The sequence below is a fragment of the Pleurodeles waltl genome, chromosome 6 (genome assembly GCF_031143425.1).
Source record: "Pleurodeles waltl isolate 20211129_DDA chromosome 6, aPleWal1.hap1.20221129, whole genome shotgun sequence".
NCBI lineage: Eukaryota > Metazoa > Chordata > Amphibia > Caudata > Salamandridae > Pleurodeles > Pleurodeles waltl.
Window position 1 is genome coordinate 159,437,482 of NC_090445.1, and position 21,572 is coordinate 159,459,053.

Here is a 21,572-nt window from a genome sequence, read left to right on the forward strand (position 1 = left end):
ACAGTGGCAAAGAGCTATATGGCCTCTTAATTTTTTTCAAAGTGGCAGCTGGAGAGGACGGCTCACAGAGAACTGTGCCACTATGTTCCCCTGAAGTTGAGGGAAGTTCATCAGTTTTTTCCCTGGGAGAGTGCAGTTTTTTTGGCTGCTTTACTTCCTTTAGAAGATCTCTTCCTTTTTCCTGAGGACACTGAGGTGTCACTGTCCTCCTCATCAGAGAGAGATTCTCTGGACTTACGTTTCTGAAGCCAAAGAAGGAGCCTGGCTTCTCTGTCTCTCAGGGTCTTGCTGGGAAAGGTTCTACAAATCTTACAGTCCTTCACCTTATGCTCTAGGTGAAGACAGTAAATGCAGTCCTTGTGAGGGTCCTCACAGTGAAGCATTAGCTTACCACAGGTGCTGCAAGGTCGAAATAAACCATTCTTTGATGTAGACATGTTGAAGAAGTACAGCTGACGATGTAGAAACACAATATCTAGAAAATTTCCTGTAGGAAAAAGGTAAACTGAGCAGAGCTCAGTGAGACTCCCTTACACTCAACGTGCCGTAGAAAATCTGAGAGTGGAAGCCTCTGTGCTGTAACTTCATACAATGCAAGTCTGCTACTTAAGCACCCTGGCTGTCTGCACATAAGCACACCCAGGGTAATAGAATTTCAGAACAACCACAGAGTGGATAGTAGATTAATCAAAGGTTTGGCTCACTCACTTCATCGTACAGCAATACTGTGAATAACAAAATCTGAACAGTAAAGTTTACAACTCCTCTTTCTTACACCTGCGCTCACTTGAGTCTGTAACATATTAATCATAAAAGCAGATGCTCCATTTATTTCTTCAGAGGGGACACATACCTCTTCATTAAGTTCCTAAACAGTTCAACAATACGTTCCTCTAGGATGGGTCGGTGCTGGATAATGGGATCTCCCTTATAGGAAACTTTCTGCTGTAGTTCTTCCAATTTCTTGATCTGCTGGCGGGTTTGAAGCTGAGACTCAGCCAAAGAGGTTATCCTATAAACAATTAAAGTTATTTAAAAAAAAGTCAATGCAAAATACAAACTGCAAAAACCTGTACTCACAATCATTCAGGATGTATTACATACAGGCTTTTCTAGATGGATTGGAACAAAAGAAGTGATGCAGTCCATAGCTTGCAAAAATTGTTGCTTTTGAGATATGCTACATTATGCACACTATGGGCCAAACTGTGAATAAGCCTTGAAAGATATCCTAGAGTCTAACCTTTTATGTTTTATGCACACACACAAGTTTTGCCAAGAAATACATTCAAAATCCTATTTTGCTCACTACTGCATACAATGAGAAATGTGGCTATTGTGAAAATTGTGCAGTAGCCTTGATGAACGAGTTACTTACCTTCGGTAATGACTTTTCTGGTGGATACATTAGCTACCTGTGGATTCCTCACCTGATGAATACTCCCATGGCGCCAGCATTCGACGGAAATCTTCTTACTAGTCTCTGCACGTCGACGAGGACGTCACTCTAGCCCACGCGACGCCGTCTGACGTCATACAGGCAATAAGAGGTCCTCGCCGACGTGCCGATGACAGTACCAACATTTTTTACGTGCATGAGAATAATAATAACCCAATGTAATGAAAGAGCAAAGCAACATCTCTTAATATTGTAAATCACACAACATTGCAATAAAATAGCTGTAGATTTAATATAACCTTTTTTTTTTTTTTTTTTTTAAACAAATATATTTATACATACGAATCATGTATATACACAATATATATAGATTTATATATAAATATACACATATATACAAATATCATATATGCAAAATGTATTGCAACTTTGAAGACCAAAAGGAGCACACTCAAGGATTGCTTGGAGAGACCAAAAAGGCAACGGGGAGGCGGGTGGGACCGTGAGGAATCCACAGGTAGCTAATGTATCCACCAGAAAAGTCGTTACCGAAGGTAAGTAACTCGTTCTTCTGATGGATACAACTACCTGTGGATTCCTCACCTGATGAATAGAGTCCCAAAGCAGTACCACGCCCGGCGGTGGGTGCCTAAATGGTCAAACCAAGAAATCCTGCAGCACTGACCGTGCAAAATGACCGTCCCTTCTGACCTCAGAGTCCAAACAGTAATGTTTCACAAAAGTGTGAAGGGACGACCAAGTTGCGGCCTTGCAGATGTCGACCACAGGAACACCCCTGGCCAAGGCCGAAGAGGCCGACTTAGCTCTGGTGGAGTGAGCTCTAATGCCCTCAGGCGGATCCTTCTTTGCCAAAGAGTAACAGATTTTAATGCAAAGAACAACCCACCTGGAGAGTGTTCTCTTGTGGACTGCCTTTCCTCTCCTCTTGCCCACGTATCCGACAAACAGCTGATCCTCCAGCCTGATATCCTTCATTCTGTCGATATAGAAGCTCAACGCCCTTTTTGGGTCCAGGCGATGTAGTCTTTCTTCCTCCTTTGAAGGATGAGGCGGAGGATAAAACGTGGACAAAGTGATTGTCTGAGCCAAATGGAAGGGTGAAACAACCTTCGGAAGGAAAGCAGCCTTGGTCCTCAACACCACCCTATCCCCATAAAACGTTATATAAGGGGGTTTAACCGATAAGGCCTGCAACTCACTCACTCTCCTTGCAGATGTTATAGCTACCAGGAATACTGTTTTAATAACCAAATACCTTAAGGGGCAAGAATGCATAGGCTCAAAAGGGGACCCCATAAGGAAAGTCAGGACCAAGGACAAATCCCATTGAGGCATAACGAATGGTTTTGGAGGATATTGATTCAGAAGACCTTTCAAGAATCTGAGAACAATAGGGGATTTAAATAACGATGGTTGGTCTGGAAGACAAATGAAGGCTGACAAGGCCGACAAATAACCCTTAATGGTAGCCACTGCACAACCTTTCTGCGCTAGAGACAGTGCAAAAGACAACACATGTGACAGATGAGCATGTAAGGGATCAATCTGTCTCTCTCCACACCACATAACAAATTTAGACCACCTATTAGCGTAGATAGATTTAGTGGAGTGTCGCCTGGCCGCTAAGATAACATCCACTACATCAGGCGGGAGAGAGAAGGAACTCAGGTTGCCCCGTTCAATCTCCAAGCATGTAGGTGCAGACTCTGGAGGTTGGGGTGTAAAACCTGCCCCTGCGACTGCGAGAGGAGGTCTGCCCTGAGAGGGAGACGGAGCGGAGGGCACAGTGAGAGTTGGAGAAGGTCGGAGTACCATACCCTCCTTGGCCAATCCGGAGCTATTAAGATGACTTGGGCCCGGTCCTGGCGAATTTTCCTCAACACTCGAGGAATCAAGGGTATGGGGGGAAACGCGTAAAGCAACTGGTCGCACCAGGTTATCTGAAACGCGTCCCCCAACGCTCCCTGCATCGGATACTGGAGGCTGCAGAATAACGGGCAATGCGCGTTCTCCCGAGTGGCAAACAGATCTATCCGAGGAAACCCCCACATCTGGAAGATTAAACAGACTTGATCTGGATGGAGACGCCACTCGTGGTCTGCCGAGAATTGGCGACTGAGACTGTCCGCACGTACATTCAAGACCCCGGCCAGATGATTTGCCACCAAGCAAATCTGATGGTCCTTTGCCCAGGACCATAGCCGAAGAGCTTCTCTGCAGAGAAGGTACGACCCTACTCCTCCCTGTTTGTTTATGTACCACATCGTGGTAGTATTGTCCGTCAGGACCTGTACCGACTGACCACGAAGGGATGGGAGGAAGGCCTTGAGAGCCAGACGTACAGCCCGTAACTCCAACAGATTGATATGAAACACCTGTTCCTCTGGAGACCAAAGCCCTTTGATCTCCAGATCCCCCAGATGAGCTCCCCATCCTAGGGTGGAAGCATCCGTTATGACCGTGGCCACTGGTGGCGACTGCGCGAACGGCTTTCCCTGTGAAAGATTGTTGCCCGCAATCCACCACTTCAATTCCACAGCAGCATCTCTGGAGATCTTGACAGTACCTTCTAAATCTCCCTTGTGTTGAGACCACTGCCTTCGGAGGCACCACTGAAGAGCCCTCATGTGCCAGCGAGCATGCGTGACCAACAGAATGCAGGAGGCGAACAGACCGAGCAGACGAAGGACCTTGAGGACTGGAACTACCGCTCCATTTCGAAACATTGGAACCAATTCCTGAATATCTTGAATCCGCTGAGGCGGAGGAAAGGCTCGACTCAATGTTGTATCCAGTACTGCCCCTATGAACAGGAGGCGCTGAGAGGGCTCCAGGTGAGATTTGGGCAAGTTCACCGAAAAGCCCAGGTCGAACAACAACTGGGTTGTCGACTGCAGATGATGCGACACAAGCTCCGGGGACTTGGCTTTGATCAACCAGTCGTCCAAGTAAGGGAATACTGCTATCCCCTTCCTTCTGAGCTCCGCCGCAACCACTGACATCACCTTTGTGAAGACTCGAGGTGCTGAAGTAAGACCAAACGGGAGGACCGCAAACTGATAGTGCTGCGACCCTACCACAAAAAGAGATACTTCCTGTGCGACTTGAGTATCGGGATATGAAAGTAAGCATCCTGCAAGTCGACAGACACCATCCAATCTTCCTTGTTCAACGCCAAAAGCACCTGTGCTAGGGTCAGCATCTTGAACTTTTCCTGTTTGAGGAACCAATTCAAGATCCTCAGATCCAGGATTGGTCTCAACTGACCATCCTTTTTGGGAATCAGGAAGTATCTTGAGTAACAACCTCGACCCTTTTCCTGCTCTGGGACCAACTCTACCGCGCCCTTTGAAAGGAGGACTTGAACCTCCTGTTCTAGCAACAGGAGGTGTTCTTCTGAACAATAAGATGGGCGGGGCGGGATGAGGGGCGGGAACTCCCGAAAGGGAAGGGCGTAGCCTTTCCCCACAATGCCGAGAACCCAAGTGTCCGTGGTGATAGACTTCCACTTGTGGAGAAAATGCTGTAATCTTCCCCCTACAGGAGAGGAGTGAGTGGGAAACGGTGGAAGCCTAAGGCTGCTTCCCCTGCTGCACCCCTCCAGAGGACGAGGAAGAGGCAGAGTGCTGTTGAGAGGCTCCTCTGGTACGGGCCCCACCCCTCCCCCTCCCTCTAAATGACCTATAGGGGAGGGAAGAGGCGGGTTGCTGGAACCTCCCCCGAAAGGAAGAGGAAGAAGAGCCACGCCCAAATCCCCGAAACCTCCTGAAAAATCTAGAAGAGGCAGAGGAAGAAGGAGCTTGCAGTCCTAACGATTTGGCTGTGGCTCTGCTCTCCTTAAATCGTTCCAAGGCCGAATCTGCCTTGGCTCCAAACAGTCTGTCCCCATCAAACGGGAGGTCCAGCAGGGTCGACTGCACATCCGCAGAAAACCCTGAGCTTCGGAGCCAGGCCTGTCTTCTTGCCACCACAGCCGTGCCCATCGCCCTGGCCACCGAGTCGGTCGTGTCCAGCCCAGACTGGATAATCTGGGTCGCGGCAGCCTGGGCGTCCGAGACCACATCCAAGAGACCCTGGGGGAGCTCCGTAAATGAAGACGAAATATCATCCATCAGAGCATGGATGTACCTCCCCAGAATGCACGTTGCGTTGGTGGCCTTCAACGCCAAACTGCATGACGAAAATATTTTCTTGGACTGCGCATCCAGTTTCTTGGAGTCTCTGTCTCCAGGCACCGTCGGGAAGGAACCAGGCGCTGACTGAGGAACAGGAGGCTTGCACCACCAAGCTCTCCGGCGTAGGGTGTCTAGAGAGAAAGCCAGGGTCAGATGGTGCAGCTCGATACCTCCTGGCCACAGCCCTATGAACGGCCGAGGAAGACACCGGCTTCTTCCACACCTCCAACACCGGATCCAGCAAAGCCTCATTAAATGGCAAGAGAGGCTCAGCTGCAGCAGAGGCCGGATGCAATACCTCCGTCAGCAAATTCTGCTTCGCCTCTGCCACCGGCAAAGGCAGGTCCAAAAAGCTCGCTGCCTTCCTCACCACAGCATGAAAGGAAGCAGCCTCCTCCGTATATTCCCCTGGAGATGAAAGGTCCCACTCAGGGGAAGTGTCCAGCCCACTGGCTGTATCCAGACCATGTAGTCCGTCTCCAGAGTCCTCAATCTCTCCCTCCTCTAAGACTCGCTGGTACTCCTGCTCTTCTAAAAGAAGGAGAGCACGCCTCCTCGAATGAAGTCTCTCCTCGATACGCGGAGTCGACATTGCCTCCGCCGACGTCGAAGAACGGCGCCGATCTCCAGAAGCATCTGACGCCGCGTCCGGCGCCACAGGCAGCTTCGGCGCCGAGGTAGGAGCCGGAGGACGAGGTCTTGGAGCCGATGGACCAACCGGAGTCACAGGGCAAAATCCTGACTTCGACGGAAGGGCAACCTCCGGGGCCGAAACATCCGAAGCCACCGGAGCGGCCACAGACGCCGGCACCGGCGCCGAGCCCACATTCCCAAAAGGGAGAAAGGGCATAAAGGGTGCCGGCCGAAGAGGCGCAGGATCACCCAACGAAAAGGCCAAGGGCCCCGAAGGACCAGCCGGAGCAGCTCCTGGAGCCATCTGCTGAAAGATGGTATACATCGCATTAAGAAATGCGGTACTATCGGCTCCAGGAGTGGGAAAAGCCGGATACTGGGGTGCCTGGATCGAGGGCGACCCCGACGCCGGCCTCGACGGAGAAAACACAAGAGGCTGCACCACCTCAATCACTGACGCCTGACCAGGCGAAGTCGGTGACGCCGGAGAGGGCAACGGCGTCGATGGATGCGGCGTGACCGTGGGGCTGACCTCCCAAGTCCTCCGACGCAGAGCCGAAGGTGACCTCGAACGAGACTCCTTGCTGGAATGACGTCGTGAGTCTCTACGGCGCCGGGAGTCTCGATGACGCCGGTGAGACCTTGGCGAAGAAGACTTCTTATGATGTTTCTCCTTCTTCTTTGACTTTGCCATGAATAACTTGGCCTCACGCTCTTTGAGGGCCTTCGGATTCATGTGTTGACATGAATCGCAAGTCGAGACGTCGTGGTCGGAGCTCAAACACCATAGACAGTCGGAGTGAGGATCTGTAACTGACATCTTGCCCCCACACTCTCGACAGGGCTTGAAACCCGACTTCCTCTGAGACATTATTACCGCAGAGAAGACTACGCAGCAGACAATACACTGTAATCACGAAGGTAACAGTAGCTCCCTCGAAGATAACCGTTTCGAATGCACGGAAAAAAGGGAACTGTCATCGGCACGTCGGCGAGGACCTCTTATTGCCTGTATGACGTCAGATGGCGTCGCGTGGGCTAGAGTGACGTCCTCGTCGACGTGCAGAGACTAGTAAGAAGATTTCCGTCGAATGCTGGCGCCATGGGAGTATTCATCAGGTGAGGAATCCACAGGTAGTTGTATCCATCAGAAAAAAGCTTATTTAATTTATTCTCCTCCCCTATAATACAACATGAACAAGACAAATTTACCAGTTTTCCAGCCGATCCAGACAGATGTTCGGTGGCCCTCCTATGCATGTAATCTGCTGCCTTCTCTTCCAGTCAGCCAGCTCGTCATCGGTTAGCATCTTCTGCACATACTCCATTGCAGAAAGAAGTGTAGACAGCTCATTCACAATATTCTGGTGGGTTATAAAACAAATGCTGTCAAAGGAGCCACTTGGGTAAATTCACAAATGAGGACCAGACTGTATTTGAACTCAACCTCTTTCCTTTCAGGACCATGTTATGCAAGTTCTTGCAGTAGTGGATAATCATACTGCACAAGTGCCAGCTTGTGCAGCAGACAGATAAATTGCTCATGGAACAATGTTTATAACATTTATTATTTTGACAGATTTTTCTTTCAGATGCAATGATTCCAATGAACTAGTTACTTACCTTCTGTAACGCCTTTTCTGGTGGATACACTAGTGTAATAACTCGCAACCAGTAGAAGTAGTTGACAAGTTTATTGAACAGACTCCTTGCATAACACCTCCACTGCACACATCCTTAATTTTCCCTACTGAACTCTCTTCATCAACATTCTAAGGTGACTCCCGGATGTACCATTGACCAACATTCCAGAGGAGAGACTAGGAGTGCACCACCTTGCTAATAAGGGTAATACATATATAATTGTAAAGAAATACTCTTGTGATATTTTGGTTATATCACTTCTATGAATAGTGTTTTGTATAACTTGGACAACATACTATATTACATAGGTTTATAACAATATTACAACACTTCCCCCCCTCCCCACCAATACATAATGAGAATGGATCTCGCACGTCTTTTAATTCTGTAATACGTAGTCCTTGTGCCATGTCGGAGGAGTCTTCCTCCTGGGACAATCAGTTGGGTCTCTCCTGATAAAGGTATCCCTCAGTTCTTCACCGTTCTCCTGTTCTTCAACTGACCTGTTGCCCTGGCTGCAAGTTATGCGGTCCATACTCCATACGCGTCCATCCTCCAGGGTTACCACATTCTTATGTATTTTTGTTATTCGTAAGGGTTTCGAGAACCTACTTCCTTCCTTCCGGGTGGGTTCTGGAAGTTTTACTCTGACCCATTGTCCAATGTTCCATTGTTTACTCCTAGTACCATACTTGTTATTATACCAGTCCTGGTACCTTTTCTGGTTCTTCCGTACTTTCGTCACTACCTCTTCGCGTTGTAACCAGAAGGGTTCTCCCCCTGTTAACCAATTGGGGTTCAACTTAGTTCCTGGTTGCCTACCCTTAAGATACAAAGGGGGATATTCCTGTGACCAAATTAGGCGTGGTGTGATATGACCATAACATTTGCTCAATCGCACTTTCCCCAGGCTCTCGAGATATGCTAGCTAACTGCAAACACTCCTTGATCATCCTGTTAACCCTTTCTACAAGACAGTTAGCCTTGGGGTTATACAATGCCGTCCGGAAGTGTTGGACCCCACTGTTCCTCAAGAACTCCACCATGGCTCCTGAGGTGAATTGCACCCCATTGTCTGTCACAATGGTGCTTGGAATAACTTCTCTGGTAAAAGCTTCTTTAAGGAATCCTGTGACATCTTGTGTTGTTACATTGTGCTCAGCTTTTGTCATCACCCAGTGTGTGTGGAAATCAACTAAAACAATTATGAACCTTGCTCTCGATCCCAAACACGTAAGGGGTCCTAGGATGTCCAACTCTAGCTTGTCCCATGGTTTGGTGGGAACCTCGACGGGAGATAAAGGAGACTTGTGCGTAATTTTAGTTTTGTCACTCAATGCGCAATGGACACATTCGCGCACGGTATTTTCTACTAACTTGTCCATGGTGGGAAACCAGTATGAAGCTCGAAGTTTATTTTTAGTTAAAGTCCTTCCTAGGTGTCCTTTGTGTGCCAAACCTATAAGTTTTTCCCACAACTCTTGGGGGGTGATAATTCTCTCCCCTCTCATTACCAGGTCTTTGGCTATATGTAACTCAGAACGCACCTCCCAATACCCCTTTAAGTCTTCTTCAATCTGTTGCAGTCTTTCAGGCCAACCATTCCTTATCTTATCTTTCAAAGTTTGTATAGTCCGATCCTCATTTGTAGCTGTAACCCACTCTTCCTTGGTGATGCCCGACAACTCAACATGGAGCACAGGTTCGAGGGTCTCATCGGCCTCGTCTTGCCCCCCCCTTCCTGGGTAGTCTCGAAAGACAATCTGCTAATATGTTTCTTTTACCCGGAACATATTGCATATCAAAATTTAAGCCTTACAGCCCCATGATCCATTTGGCGATACGTGGGGTGGCGTGGTCTTTACCTTTAACGGTGAACAAGGATATAAGGGGTTTGTAGTCCGTTCTGACAAGGAAGGGCAAACCCCATAGGAAGAATTTGAAGTGATTGATGGCCCAGGAGCATGCTAAAGCCTCTCTCTCTATAGTGGAATAATTGAGTTCTGCCTCCCTTAATGACTTGGACGCAAACGCCACAATCCTCTCCTGCCCATCTACACACTGAGACAAGGTGGCACCTAGACCTCTTCCACTAGCGTCCGTAGTTAGCCATGTTTTCCTGGTGGGGTCAAAATTTCCTAAAGTGGGGCAATGAACTATGGCATCTTTGACTTCCTCAAATGCAATTTGACATTCATCATTCCACTCGAAAGGTACGTTCTTCTTCAATAATGTTCTCATGGGGACAGTGACCACAGCGAAGTTGTGAACAAATTTGGACATGAACTCAGCTAAACCCAAAAACGATCTCAATTCCTCTTTATTAGTGGGGGCTGGAGCTTCTTTCACAGCCACTACCAGATCGCACTTGGGTTCTACTCCATTCTTACTTATTTTATGCCCCAGGTATTCCACTGACAACTCCCAGTTGGCATTTTTCCTTCCTAATGGTCATGCCAGCCTGATCAAGGGCTTTGAACACCTCTCTTAAGATGGAATTGTGCTCACATTCCGTACTTCCATACACTAATATATCATCCTGGAAGCACAAAATCTGCCTAATTCCCTGCAATATTCTTTGCATAATTCTTTGGAATACCGCAGCCGCCGACGCAAGACCAAAGGGCATCCTGCAATATCTAAATGCTCCAAAGGGAGTGATAAAGGATGTGAGTGAGCACGACGTTGGGTGCAATTCCACTTGGTGGTAAGCAGATGATAGATCGATTATGCTAAAATATTTAGCTGAACCTAGCATGCTCACCATTTCGTTTATCTTGGGTAAGGGGAACCTGTCTACCCATATGTTAGCATTCAAGTCCCTTAAATCCACACAGACGAATGCCTCGGCCGTTAGGTTTCCTAGTGACCACTATAGGTGCTAGCCACAAGGAACTCTCAATTGGTTCTATGACTCCAGATTTAACTAGTTTATCTAACTCTTCCTTCAGGGGTTCCCTCATCAGGTATGGTACAGTTCTGACTTTGTGTACGACTAGTGTTGCACCCTCCTTGGGTTTAATTTTGTGTTGAAAGTTTTTCAACAACCCCAGTCTATCCTCAAACAGTCTGGGGAATTCCTCACATATGCTTTCACAAAATTACACTAACAATACTTGTTCCTTGCTATTAGGATCCAGTTTAATTCCAAGATCCCTTTGGTGTCTCCATCACAATAAGTTGGATCCTTTCTCTGTGATGTATACCATTCCCTTGGTGTGCCTGTCTTTGAACGTAATGCCTAGTTCTAACATTCCCTTAAGAGGTATAGGATCATTGTTGTACCCTCCAGGTTTTATATTGGCAGGGTTCAATTTGTACCCCTGAGTTTGGAATTTGTCAACAAAGGTTCGGTAATTCATGAAAGTATATGGTGAGCAAGAATCAGCGTATGCCTTCACACAAATACCGTCTAGTTTGTTGTCACACAAAGGATAAGTGTTACTGGGGGGTTCCGTCCCATGACTTCCCTTGACTTGCAGAATAAACTTACTACCTAAATCAGTGATTTCTTCCACTTTATTTACCCTCTTCTTAGTGTTTCTATAATTTTTACATACACGCGCATAATGCCCTTTAGCTCCACATTTCCTGCACAGGCAGTTGCGCGCAGGACAAAAGGGACTATTAGCAAGGTGACTGGGGTTTCCGCATCAGAAACATTTCCCCTTTGATATTTCTTCAGTTGGATTTTTCCTTATGGCTGTGGCTACCAATACTGAATCCTGAACCTTGTTAACCACCCCCTCATCCTGTTTATTCCAACTTTTTATCTCCCTCACTCCTTCTGCCTCTGGCGTGTTTTTGATCTCTCTCATACATTCAACTGTATGCTCAATACTCCTTGCTATGTCCACAGCTTCTTTAAGAGAGGGGTTATGTGTGAGGAGCTTCTCCTGCACACGTGGACTATTTGTACACCTCACCAACTGGTCACGAATTAATGAATCCTCCAAATCCTCCAATCCACATGTATGAGCCAGCCCTCGCAAAGAAGCAATATAAGTGGCTACCTTTTCGTCCTTGCCCTGTACCCTACAAAAAAATCTATGTCTTTCTAGGACAATATTAACCTTGTGACCAAAATGACTTTCCAACTTGAGTGTTTGCTGGAAAACATCTAAATTTTCTCCACCATCCTCTCCATCTTCTGCATCAGTCAGGCTCTCATACACCTTCCTTCCCTGTATTCCAAGATTATGTAATAGTATATGTTGTTTCCTTAACGCTGTGAACTTTTCCCCTCCAATAGCAATTAAATACGATTCAAACAGTTTAGACCACTCTTTCCAGGGTAACAACGGTTCACCTATTTCATTCAGGAACGGGGGAGGTTGGGCCATTCCTGCCGCTGCCATTCCCTTTGTAGATAGTCTCACTATATAATATAGTAACTTGCTCGAACGTGTTCTGCACCCCCCCTTAATTGTACCACTTTTGTTAATATTTCTACCTATGCATGTACGGTTTTAACATTAATAATGCAATCTCAGATGGAAATTTACTAATTATGCCCGTACTAAATTACAATGAACATGCTCAAGTTTACGTCATTCATATGATATTATGGAGTCATTAGCAAATTTTCATACAGGATACAATACCTACATGTGGAACACCCCAAACTCCCTTTTAATACTGTCATTAAAAACATTAGATCTCAAGGGAAAAACTTTTTAAAACTCTTATTTTGAAGGCGATCCTGGTTTCAACAGTCAGGGCTCTTATTTTGAAACAATATCCGGTTGCCCCCTTCCGTATACTTTGGCTGTAGGAAATATTAAGAAAACCTCCTTAACTGTTGTGTTCCATTGCTGTGAGCTCTCACTGCTCCTCCATGCCGCTGGATCCAGGACTCCTTACCAGGTAGGCTCTTGGCACTGCTAAAATTGGCCATGCAGATTCCTCCTAGGGATTGCGTATCCAGAGACGCTATGAGAGAAAGTTTCCCACAGCGCCCCACACGCTTTGCCCGACACTCTCAGGGAACTCAGCGCATTACAGAATCATGCGGCTCACTTGCCGCGCTGACCGACTTGCTTCGGCAGAGTTCTACCGACGAACTCCTCACCAGGTAGGCTCTGGGCACTGCGGAGATTGGCCGCGCAGATCCCTCCCGGGGATTGCGTAGCCAAGGGCGCTCTGAGGGAGAGCTTCCCTCAGCGCTTCATGCGCCTTGCTAGAAACGATCAGGAACTCAGCAACAACTAGCTACCTGTGGATTCCTCACCTAAAGAATTTTCCCCCATGCGCCAGCATCCGACACATCCCACATCATCCAATCCTGCATCACCAGCTTCTCTTCTACCAACCCTCCATACCTAACCTCGGGACCTGACCCAACACAACTGAACTTTATTTCTATAAATTAAAACACTACACAATTATAATGTGTTTCATACTATATATCACAGCATTGCTGCACAACCCTATTTCCACTCTCCTTTAAAGCGAAAAAAGAAAGGATGCGGGTTCAATAACATACAGGGCGCACGGTTGCTTTATGACAATCAAGAGGTGCCAAAGTCCTAGAATGCAGTTTACCACTTTTGAATGTTTTTTTCTTTTTGATTACTTTTACTGAACACAGAGCCCTAAACTTCATCATTAGTTCCATCGAAATAGCTTTTTAAAGCATTCCTTGCCAACTCACACAATATTTTTGACTTTTAACTTTTTATGAACACATCTTTCTGAAACGGTGGGTGGCAGAACTCACTGTTTTCTTTTCATAGATTCTCAACTAGCAAAGACTGAATAGTGTGACAGCAATCTGGCCACAGTGGAGTAAGTTGGTAATATCCCTGGGTAGCTTAACATGGTTTGTCTGACTTTGCTTTCTGTGTGACAAAAGCAATGTCTATCCAAAGGCATAAAGACTAAAGGACAAAAACAACCTATACTGGGCTGGGGTCTAAAAATCCTTTTGACTGAGGAATGGTCCATATGCCAGATTTGAGTACCAGGACAGCCAAAGGGCCCAAAGGGAAGCAATGCTTTCACCATAGTCCTTATTTCGCCTCTCACATCTCATATAAAGTTCCTCGTAGGCTACCAATTCTGCACAACTCCACGTCTAAAAGACCATGGAGTTAGCTCCTCAGCGCCTATAAAAATGTTGGACGCAGCAAGGGCTCTCAATATGGTGAATGTCTCTATGTAGACAGGGTCATGATTTTGGGTGGCGGAGGGCTGAAGTCCTTGAGAAGTTGGACACACAGCTTAATATCAATCGAGATGGACCTAATGAATAGGAGGCTAAGTTGCCAGCTGTCTACAACATAACACAATGACATTAATGAGCCTGTGAGCCACTAAATTTGTTATTTCTGTAGGGCAAATGGGATTATTCAACTTCAGCTTTGTGACCATCTTTGGCAGGGCATATGTAGAGAAAACTAAATGAAGGGGATTCCCTTCACATACCTATATGCAAATTATTGCTACTCATCATTTATGGCAGTTACTAAAACATCTATTGAGCTAATGGAGAAGCTTAACAATGTATTCCACTGTAGGCGACCCATTTGTGACTGATAAGTCTTTTAAATGTGTTATCTTGTCTGTCATGTTCTGCGGGCAAAGGCTTTGAGCAGTAAGCCATTAGCAGAAAGCATAACAACCTTTGCTCTGGTCCTTGATCATGCAGCTCTCTATTTGTACAAGCTAAGCACATTTTTAAATATTACATAATAAACTCAGATTTGTCCTTGGTTACTCAGAGTGAAGATTTCAAAGTGGTTAACTGCTCGCAGTTCAACATGTTTCTATGATACAAGGACTCCCCCTACTGGACCATGCTCCAAGTTTCTGAAGTTCATCAAAGTCAGCTCTCCAATAATTGAGCATCAATTCTTAAAGTATTTCCTACAATGGAACTCACCAAGCAGTGTTTTGTTCATCATAATGAGAAAAAACTGCTGTTCCTCCATCAAGAGGTAAATTTGAGTGTTTTAGTGGCCCAGAGCACCTAGCTCAAAACCCAGATTCACTTGTTCTGGGCCATTATTCTGCCGTTATTGTTTCCAGCCCATTGTGCAGACTTTGGAGTGCTGAGTATTGTGCCCAGAGGTGGCGCATGACTGTCGTACTCTGAATACAGGAAAGGCACAAGCCCTGCTGTTAAGAACTTAATGGTGGCTGTGGGGAACAGAAGAGGAGTTGGAACTTTTACTCTATCTTATGCTTTGAGCTTGCTGAAAGAGGCTGTGATGCAGAAGGCAAGACTCTGGTTGGTGGTAAAGTCTTAAATATCGGGAAAGACCACAACATGTACTGATAATTGAACACTGAATGATGCAAAATTAAGTACCTAAATCGAGAATTACAGAAACAGAGGATCAGAGATCATCTCCTGATAGCAGCATGAATGGGACTCCAACAGACAAATGAAAGCTCCAGAGGTGGAAAACACGTGCTTACCAACCTCCCTGGGCAATCCTCTGAGGCCTACATTCTTTTAGACCTTTAGTTTTCTGTGGGATCTGCTAAAAAAAAGGCCATCTCCATTAACAACATAAAAAGCAGGAAGGCAAACTAGACACATCTTGGTTTTCTTTTTTTGACATTTTTCAACCACTGGACTAATACATATTGAATAAAGTCAACGAGATGAATGAAGAGCTTAACTTCAGTTTAAGTTGACTTCAGCTCACAAAACATCTCCAAAAGGCAGCAGTGTTCTTCTGCTTATTGAGCAGCCCAAAATAAATAAATAATTGCATCAAAGACCCGGAGACAGTTGCAAAGCTTCAACTTGACAAATATTATGCTCTATGTTTTCTCTATTAAGAGCTTCTTTTTGCAACTACCATGTCCTGCTTGATTTTGTCACGGTCACAAGTAGGCGATTTCAGTCTAATGTGTTATACGTCCTATAGGTTTTAGGCTCTACATTATTACTAAAATGCACACAGATGTTGTACTGTTTTCAAGTATCAGAGATAATCCCACGATTGAGAATGTATATTTAGCTATGCAATTATATATATATATATCCAGAGCGCTTTGTTATAGGTGAAAATATGAATATTAGTGGAGGTCCCAAGAGGGAGAACTAAGTAATCTTTAAAAAATGCTCCAAGGTGGCCCATATCCATTGGTAGCATGAGCTAACATAGAAATAAGATGTAACACATACTCTTCTCATCTGGTCCAGCGCAGTTAACATTTGCTCAAGCTGGGCCATTTTTTGCCGTGTCACTGACTGATTTCCATTTACATCAGCCGCGTCTGTAAAACAAGAAATATACATATGGAACACCTCGCAAATAAACAAAAATCATTCAAATATATTACAGTAAATGTTTTAAAATGTGCATGACCAGATCTGTGAAATCATCAATAAATGTGTTGACAAATATATGTTGACAATCTTAAAAAACATTTAAAATATTCACAGCTTAAAGGATTATGCCTTTCAAATCAATGTGTTTCAACATTTAAAAACGCATCTACTTTCAAGCACAAATACAGTGATTCAGGTTTCATCACTCTTGCAGAATAATCACTGAGTAAATGCATTTACTTTGTACTTCACTGTCACTTAGTCTAACTAATTGTTCCTCCTTTTGAAACAAGTATTTTCAATACAATATGTCTTGCATTTGCTTGAGTTCGAGCTATTGGCATTGCAAATTAATTACTGGACTTTTGTAGCGACATACATTGGTCAATCCTGCCTCACAATTTTGCCTTTTTCTGCCATATATTTCTAGTGGCCATGCATATAACTAAAGCACTTCCATGTACCTTCTTCCTCTATCTGCAGCAAAAAAATGAAAATGTTTCCATTTAGCATCCTAATTTAAATCTGCCATGCTAATTCCAATAGAATACAACTTTCACCAATCCACTGTCAGCGAGCTGCTGGCTGGCTAACACAATTTCCCAAAGAAAGTCACAAGACAGTCACAGAGGAGAAATACATTAGAAGGGTCACCCAAAACATATCAAGAGTGTTCAAAGCAGTCATAGTGTAATAAGGATGTTAAGTTGGCATGAATCATGGTCATAACTGTAATAAGGAGAAATTATTAAAACATAAGCAATTATCATATAACCCTTTATCAGAAATAAACTTTTGGCATTAGACTGTAATGCTCAAAACAGCCGCTAAAGGCACCATAACAAAAAGATCATTTATAAGGAACATGGTCATGTAACCATATTGTTAGACCCTAGAGTGCATATCCCCATGAAAAAAACTGGAGAAAGTAATGCAGTGTAAACATACTCTTAGCCCTGAGAGGGTGTTTTTAGGGCTAGTAGGCCTACTGCAATGATATTACAAACAAGGTCTTTAAAAGAAAACTTCCCCCAGCTGTCAAAACAAACGTTCTAGCCATGAGAAATCTTAAAAGACACTGAGTGGTGAAAGGGGTTATTATTTTGGGGTCGCCACTAACCTAGTGTGGGACCTAGAGACGATGTAGACACAAAGAGCGTTTTGAAGGTGTTCCAATTGTCCTAGGACCACTACAGGCTGACCTATAAGCAAAAATGTTTTGTAAAAGTAATGCCCTGCAAAGCATTATGGGCCACGTTTTCATGCTGCGAATATTATAGTATGTTGACTGCAATGCTCTGAACAGACCCTATAGGACACTACCATAAAAATAGCACATGGCCATGTAACCATACAGTCAGCCCTTAGACAGCATAACCATTGAAAAAAGAAGAGGAGAACGTAATAAAGTGTAACCATATTTGTAGCCCCTAGAAGGCGTAGTATATTGCACATTTTCATGGCTGGCAGGCTTATTACAATGATATCACGAACAAGGCCCATAAAGCGTTACTTCTCTCATCTGTAAAATAAAGGTTCCAGCCATGAGAGAGTTTAAAAAGATAATGAATGGTGGTAGGGGTATTATTTTGGAGTTACCACTAACAGACAGAACGAGCGCGGCATGGTGAATGTTTTGAGGATGGCCCATTGTCCTAGGACCACCACAGGCTGAGTGATGAGCAAAAATGTTTTGTAAAAGTAATGCCCTGCAAAGCATTATGGGGCACGTTTCTGTGCCACAAATATTTCAGTATGTTTATATGCCTGTAATGCTTAGAACAGCCCCTAGAGGACACCACAATGAAAATAGCATTTGTAAGGAACATGGTCATGTAACTATATAGTTAGCCACTAGAGGGTATAACCACATGAAAAGAAAATGGCAATAAATAATGCAGTTTAACCATATATTTAGCCCAGAGAGGCCATAATGCATTACACATTTTCAGGGGTAGAGGCCTATAGCAAGTATATTACAAACAAGGCCCTTAAAACACAAGCTATTTTCAGCTGTAAAACAATATTTCCAGACATGAGTGATTAAAAAGACACTGAATGGTGGGAGGGGTTATTATTTTGGGGTCCATCTAACCTACTGTGGGGACCCAGAGATAGCCTGGACAGAAAGTGTGCTGTGCTGAATGTTTTGGTGGTGGTCCCATTGTCCTAGGAAAACCACACGCTGAGTTATGAGTAAAAATGTTTTGTAAAAGTAATGACCTGCAAATCATTATGTGGCGAGTTTCCAGAGTGCAGTGAATATTGTAGTATTGGCTCTCCCACTGTGCCAAGTGAGCCGCTTTCGCTTTGAGGATTTTTGTTTTACATAAATCATTTACAATTTAAAAGTGTTTTAAGGGGAGAGCCACAAGAAATGACTAATTAGGTACGCTGTTGCGTCTTTCCGCACTGTGAGCGCCATGGCCGCCATGCAGCATGAAGGGGAGAGACAAAAGAAAAAAATAGTTTGCCCAGGCTGAATTGTATCAGCAATCGTGCAATAATCCAGGTAACAGGGGCAGTCTGCAAGGCGTGATAAAAACAGCCTCAAGGCGGGACAAACAAAGCATTTACCAATGACATCAAGTGATTTTTGAAAGGCAAGCCCAGGAATGAATGAAAGTGACTGGCGTGAGATAGGCATGGTTAAAAGCCCACAATACTTACAAGAGGTCAAAGCGCTCTTGACCTAAAAATGGAAATGTGACACAAAGCTATAACTCTTATGTTGTTCAGAGCCAAATCCTCCTGAACTCATGGGAGCATTTCACATTTAGGAACCCTAATCATGTACATTACGGCCTGAATCTGGGAAATTACTTCTCTCCCTAAACTGGAAGGTCATATGTTTTTCAGGGCTCAATTCAAGATTTATTTTGAAGTACCCCAAGTTATGCTATTGCATTTAGCCTATACCTTTCTTTCTTGTTCTCCTGTAACTCAGTGTGTTCCAGCATTTCTCTGAAAATTGATTTTCTCTTACTGGCTTTTCTTATTTGCTGAGTTGCAACTTACCTTTGGAATTTGCCATACACCGTACTATGGAGCTCCCTACCTGTACTCTTAATGATGATCATCATGCATTCTACACTTCTTACAGGGGTTATCTTTGCACACAATCCTGCTTTCTGCTCCTACTACATGGATTTGTGTGTTTAAATGTTGCCACACTACATTCATAGATTTTGGTGGCTCTTGTCTGGCAACCACAGTGACTTCTTACGACAAATACGTAGAGAGATCTGAGAGTAAAAGGATAAAGCATGCTGTGTTCATTTACATTCAACCTGAACTATCACATAGGAAAGACTTCAAACTCAAAGGAAGATCTTTCTACTGATAGAGGTTGATATCGACAACAAAATACAGGAGCCTGCATATTTTCCTTTCAATCATAACATGAAAGTTCTGGAGTTTTACTTCAAGCAGTCTTCCTGTTGCAGTTGAGAGTTTAATAATATGCCAGTATGCTGATTGGATGACACTTAGTCCATTTGCTTCCAGTCTTCAATTTGAGGATCAAAGCCCTACTTCTTATCTTTCTTGTATACCAGAAAGCATAAATAATAAATCCCTTTGCAGACCTGGGATGACAGTACTAGCCCCATCTTCTGTTTCTGCCGAAAGAGGACTACATTTGCAGTCTAGCCTCAAGCAAGTGAAAGGACATTACTCATCCGCCTGTGTTTTGATATGTGCCACTCTATGCAAAGAGACACTTGACACTGAAGCAGAAGCTGGATACAAGCCCCTGAATCAAGAGACATGTTTCTGGCCGAGTTGCTATCCCTGGTAGGCGTCCAGACACAACAAGGAGCATGCAGTCTCCTTGGGATGAGTTTACTTCTAGGAGATTGGCATGGTCTCTGACTGCCTTGCTGTATAGGGCATCCTTTAATGTGATGATGTCTGGGGCGAGAGGAAACTACAATCTCTCCCAATGTTTTTTGGGATTTTTCATTCCGGAGTGTATGTATGATCAGTGGGCGTGCTTTGGCACAGATGGAGTAGCAGACGATATGCGCCGCTAACAGCTGAACGCCAGCATCCGCCCTAATGCTGTATCCCATTCTCACCCCGGAACAACCAAAAGCTTACACCAAGCTCTTCTAGGGTTGGGCCTCTAAGCTGCCCCAGATTGCAGGACGGGGCCTGCGGTGATGTTCCGATCTCCCAGGACAAAAGATGGCAGCACCCAACACAGTGTGACCTCGCTCCCCGTGAGGTGTGCAGGTTCAGAGAGGGACACAGGGGTTGTGCTTAAGGTGAACGCCATGAACAACGACCCTCCATGCTAGCAACTGCCTGGAGGTGCAGGGAAGTTGTAGAGGCTGCTACAATCGGCGGCCCATTGCCGGCGGTTCGTGTGGCCTGCAGCCATCGCTGTGATTTGCAGCGCCTCAAAGTGATTGGGGAAGTGGCATGAAGATGCTCTCTGGGGGGGGGAGGTGGGGAGACGTCCCGCGCAGCTGGGAGGCTGCTGATCAGATAAAAAGGCTCCCACGACGCTGGCGTGGACCCGGGCCGCATGTGCTATGTAATCAGTAGACCTGAATGGCTGTTATGTTCTAGCATCTGGTTGTCTCACAGGCCAGGATCTGGCCATCATTGGGATATATACCCCCAACTCTGACCAGGGTGGGTTCCTCTCTGAATTGTCCAAAGTACTGGTCCCTTTTATGACAGCATATATTTTTAGGAGGGAACTATAATTGAGTTTCGGACCCGCCTCTCAACTGCTTGCACCATCCGCTTAGAGGCACACCGGTGGTGCGTACTGCAAGAATTTACCAAGAATGGCAACATCAATGGGGCCTTGTTGACTCCCGGAGACACCTGCACTTGGTTGATAGGGACTATTCTTTCTATTCTGGAATGCACAAACTAAAAGTCCATCTGTAAGTGTTCCTGGTGTCACCCGGTATGTATATGACTATTTGCAATGCAGAATATCTTTGTTGCATGGTCTAAGACCATATTCCTCTAATTATATAATTGGACAAGCATAGTGAGAACCCCGCACATCCTGAACTGGTGCTTGCATGTAGAATCACTGGAGGACCCACCCATCAGTGAGGCCATCCAGAACTACTTTCTTGAGAATGCTGCTTCCAGCGTCTTGTTCCGGATAGAGTGGGAGACCTTTAAGATAGTGATTAGGGAGAGTGCATAGCCGAAACAGTGGGGGTCAGACACACCCTGGTGACGGAGTTAGAGGGGCAGGAAAAAGCCCTACAAGCATTAGAGCTTGAGAGACCAGGTAATCTGGGACTAAAACAACACCTCTTAGAGACCAAGGAACAGATACAGAGAAGCTGAGATTTTGATCACTGTAACTTTAGGATACGGGCGCACGCAGAGTGTGATGAATCAGGGACACTCCTGGCATAGCTGGTGAATCCCGCATCCC

General features: G+C 45.2%; 1 protein-coding gene across 5 annotated transcripts in view; it reads right to left on the reverse strand.

Moving 5' to 3' along the window:
• Nucleotides 1-21,572, reverse strand: part of STAT3 (signal transducer and activator of transcription 3) — a 408,239-nt gene that overhangs the window by 174,157 nt on the left and 212,510 nt on the right. For all 5 annotated transcript variants that reach the window (XM_069237699.1, XM_069237698.1, XM_069237700.1 and 2 more), the window contains exons 7-9: nucleotides 16,013-16,104; nucleotides 7,441-7,592; nucleotides 854-1,012 (exon numbers count right to left, since the gene is read on the reverse strand). In XM_069237699.1, the coding sequence (XP_069093800.1) occupies nucleotides 854-1,012; nucleotides 7,441-7,592; nucleotides 16,013-16,104 (403 nt within the window). The remainder of the gene's footprint in view (nucleotides 1-853; nucleotides 1,013-7,440; nucleotides 7,593-16,012; nucleotides 16,105-21,572) is intronic.